Genomic DNA, 1633 nt, shown 5'->3' with positions numbered 1-1633 from the left:
CTCGTGGATCTCAGCGGCGGCGGGCTGAACTTGGGTGGAGGGGAGAGAGCTCCGGGCCGAAAGCGGTGCACGTCTATCGACCTGCGTTTGTCGGGGGGGGAGGCCCTGACCCCTCTCCCGGCTCCCCGGCGGGGCCAGTGGTTCGGAGCGCTCTGCCGCTGCCCAGGCCGGAGCCCCGGGGCCGGAGCCCCCTGCTCCCTGCCCCGGCCGGAACGGCTCCCCGCTTCACAGGGAAGCCCCTTGCACCGCTCCCGCTTCCCACACCCTTCTCTCCTCGTTGCCGTCCATGGGGACCTTAAGTTTCGCTAAAATAGTTTTCGGAGTCGGTAGCTTGTTAATTCGGATTTACCCTTACTGCTTTCGTCTTCCGTCTAGCGAAACGCCGCTTAACCTGCTTGACCGTACCTGAAACTCCTTTACCTCTGGCCCCTAACACTGCGTGTTTAGGGACGGTTTTGGGTACTGAAGTGACTGGAGTTAGGGAGGAAACCTAGTCCGGGGCAACACTTGTTCCTTTCCTACCGTTGAGAGAGCAGAAACCATTCTCCTTAATCACATTTGGTAGGGCTTAGTTACAGGGAGCAGCATTGATTCGTTGGCCTCTTGTACAGTTTGATCGTTTATGTGCCAGTAAAATGGGATTATTTTGCCTGAAGAATTAATTACTATAAATTGAATATCTATATCGAGTTATGTGCGTACTGCATTGGCGTTGTAGGAACCATATACTATAACTTTTATTCTTTTTTTTTTCTGATCCATTTGGTTACGTCTAATTTGAGGTCTAACTGGCAAAGCGCTTTTTGCTAATAAAAGACAAATAATGATAACGGCATCTCTGAGGTTCCTATAGGGAAAGAACGCTGTGGTTTTGGGGTTGGGATTTTTTTTTTTTTCCTTTTCCTTTTTTTTTTTTTTTGTCTTTACCCTGGGAAGTGGCTAAGTTTGGGTGTTTGACATTAATAGGCAAAGACAGCCTTTGAGGAGGGCTGCTGTTAGCTTTCCTGCAAACGCTCCAACCCTCAGAGGGCTGTTTGTTTGATTTTCCGACAGTTAAGCAAGATTTGGCCTGGCTGAGTTACTCACGCACTGCCTAGCTGAGGGGAAGCCCGAGAACGCTCTTTTCGGAGGAGCGGGAGGGAGGTTCGGCGTGTGTTTCCCACCTGAGTTGTAGTTGACGATGTCCACTCCCAAGGCAGGGCTCTTTCTTTTCCTGGGCCTCCCCTTCTGGACCGTGCCAGTGCCGTTGAAGTAAGGCAGGGCCAGCCCTCCGCTCTTGGCAGCCAGCTCGGTGTAGCTCAGCTGAGGGGGATATTCTCCTTGCAAAAGGGACTCGAAGTGGGCCCTGCAGTAAACCAGGTTGTCCTTCATGCCAAAGTGATCGCCTGTGGTCAGAGTCTTGTTGCAGGTGGTGCAGGTGAAGCAGCTCAGGTGATAAACCGACTCCCTGGCTCTCATGACCATTTCAGAGGCCGAGATCCCAAGGTGGCAGCGGGCACATCTCTGCACGGAGAACCTTCTGAAGGAAACGGAAAAGTGGGCATCAACTAGAAAGGTAAAGGCAGACCTCGCCCCAGTGCCGCCCACCTTCCCTCCCGGCCACGGGAGCTCGGCAGGGCGCCTCTCCCCGCCA

General features: G+C 53.3%; 1 protein-coding gene across 4 annotated transcripts in view; it reads right to left on the bottom strand.

Moving 5' to 3' along the window:
• The window catches only part of LHX9 (LIM homeobox 9), a 20717-nt gene that overhangs the window by 10689 nt on the left and 8395 nt on the right, over nucleotides 1–1633 (bottom strand). For all 4 annotated transcript variants that reach the window (XM_009283169.1, XM_009283170.2, XM_009283167.2 and 1 more), the window contains one exon: nucleotides 1164–1519. In XM_009283169.1, coding sequence (XP_009281444.1) covers nucleotides 1164–1519 — 356 coding nt within the window. The remainder of the gene's footprint in view (nucleotides 1–1163; nucleotides 1520–1633) is intronic.

Source organism: Aptenodytes forsteri, unplaced genomic scaffold (assembly GCF_000699145.1).
Source record: "Aptenodytes forsteri isolate BGI_AS27 unplaced genomic scaffold, ASM69914v1 Scaffold181, whole genome shotgun sequence".
In the NCBI taxonomy this organism is placed as follows: domain Eukaryota; kingdom Metazoa; phylum Chordata; class Aves; order Sphenisciformes; family Spheniscidae; genus Aptenodytes; species Aptenodytes forsteri.
The sequence above is the reverse complement of the archived record's forward strand: the minus strand, read 5'-3'. Positions and strand labels throughout refer to the sequence as shown.